The 1,993-nt window shown below is 41.0% G+C and overlaps 1 protein-coding gene across 1 annotated transcript in view; it reads left to right on the forward strand.

Moving 5' to 3' along the window:
* LOC106525048 (tripartite motif-containing protein 35) overlaps nt 1-569 on the forward strand; it is a gene marked incomplete at its 3' end in the record, with an annotated part of 1,413 nt that extends 844 nt beyond the window's left edge. Inside the window, 1 exon segment of the mRNA XM_014019154.1 lies at nt 4-569. Coding sequence (XP_013874608.1) covers nt 4-569 — 566 coding nt within the window.
* Between the last annotated feature and the right edge of the window lie 1,424 nt (nt 570-1,993).

Raw genomic sequence — 1,993 nt, forward strand, 5'->3', positions numbered from 1 at the left:
GAGATTCAGAAAAACACACCGACCACAGATTCAGACCTGTGGATGAAGCTGCTCAACAACACAGAGAGAAACTTCTGGAAGCTCTGGAACCATTAAAGCAGAAACTGGAGCTCCAGAAGAAAGTTCAGTGTGAGTTTGATCAGACAGCAGAACACATGAAGGTCCAGGCCCGACACACAGAGGGGCTGATTAAGGAGCAGTTTAAGAAGCTTCACCAGTTTCTAACAGAGGAAGAGGAGGCCAGGCTGGCTGCACTGAGGGAGGAAGAGGAGCAGAAGAGTGGCATGATGAAGGACAAGATGGAGGCTCTGAGCAGAGAGATAGCAGCTCTTTCAGACACAGTCAGAGCCACAGAGGAGGAGCTGAGAGCTGAAGACGTCTCKTTCCTGCACAACTACAAGGCTGCAGTGGAAAGAGTCCAGCGCTGRCCCCTGCTGGATGATCCACAGCTGCCCTCAGGAGCTCTGATAGACCAGGCCAAACACCTGGGCAACCTGGCCTTCAACATCTGGACCAACATGAAGGACCTGGTCTCCTACAGCCCCATCATCCTGGACCCAAACACTGCTTATAGAGAACTGGTCCTGTCTGAAGATCTGACCAGTGTGAGAGCAGGAGACAAACAGCAGCTTCCTGATAATCCTGAGAGGGTTAGTAATTTCTTGTCTGTTCTGAGTTCTGAGGGTTTTAACTCAGGGAATCACAGCTGGGATGTTGATGTTGGAGCCTGTGAAGTCTGGAGACTTGGTTTGTTACCAGAGTCAGTCCAGAGGAAGGGAGACACACAGTCTAAACTACATTACTGCATATTTTAAACAGGGGGACAGTCCTGTTCTCAGGAAGAGTTGTAAACCATGGAGTTAAAACTAGCTTTGTTAGAAAACAGCTTTATTTTTTATCATGAATAAAACAGGTGATTTATCGTGGAAACATGTTGCAGATGTTTCAGTTACGCAGATCAGTAACAGTGCAGCTTCAGTCTGAACAAGACAAATGGCAGATTTGGGCAAATTGTGTACTAAAAGATAACTTGTAGAAAAGCCCTGAAATAAAAGTGATTTAAATAAAAAATATTATGTGTATATCAGTTGCATTGATGAGACATGAGTTAAACTGTGGCTAAACGGTGGTGGGGYCGTATGTGGGCTCAGACAGTGCAGTGGGTATTCAGGTGGATCTGGATAAAGGAGCTGGAGCATCTGGGGGAGAACAGGAGACACTCAGCTCCTTTAAAGGCCTGACAGCTCTCATGTCCATCTGTCAGCTCATTTAGTCTCTGTCTCCACTTCAAGGACAAGACCTGGAACAGATTATGRAGAACWGAGTATTAAGTGACTCATTAAGGAGCTCTGAATCTAATCTGAGCTTTTTAGTTAATTGTAATATTTCATCAGCTCGCTGAGTTGAAAAGATTTGTTACAATAAACTAGAAAAACTTTGGCACAAAAAAATTAACAAAGTTTATTTTGTAGAAATCCATTAATAGAACAAATGGACTAAAAGTCTAAAACGCTCCAACTTTGGACTTAAATGAGATGAATCCATGTTAAAATTAGGATTTATCAGGATTTAAAAAAGAGCTGATATAGAGCTGAAACATGTCTAATATACAAGCAGGACAAAAATATGTTTTATTGTTTTTCTCCTCACAGCTGATTTAAAGCTGTTTATCTCTATCAGGGTGTAGTTTATAATTTCAATGGAACAGAATAAAAACAATCTAAACAAACACAGCCAAAAAATCTTTAGAGAAATGTAGTGGAGTAAAAAAAAAGATTTTAAGAAAAAAAAATGCTGCTGTTTCTCAGTAATCCAGGTAGAAAAATACTTTACTTTACTACTCAAGTACAAATGTGAAAAAAATTGAACGACAAAGTGGATGAGGACCACTGGGGTGAAAAAACCTTAAATCTCAGAATTTCATGTAAGTACATTTCTCTCACATAAATTCAATTTTTAATGCCCACCTCTGTTTGAACATACAGTACACACA

The sequence above is a fragment of the Austrofundulus limnaeus genome, unplaced genomic scaffold (genome assembly GCF_001266775.1).
Source record: "Austrofundulus limnaeus strain Quisiro unplaced genomic scaffold, Austrofundulus_limnaeus-1.0 Scaffold210, whole genome shotgun sequence".
Lineage (NCBI taxonomy): Eukaryota > Metazoa > Chordata > Actinopteri > Cyprinodontiformes > Rivulidae > Austrofundulus > Austrofundulus limnaeus.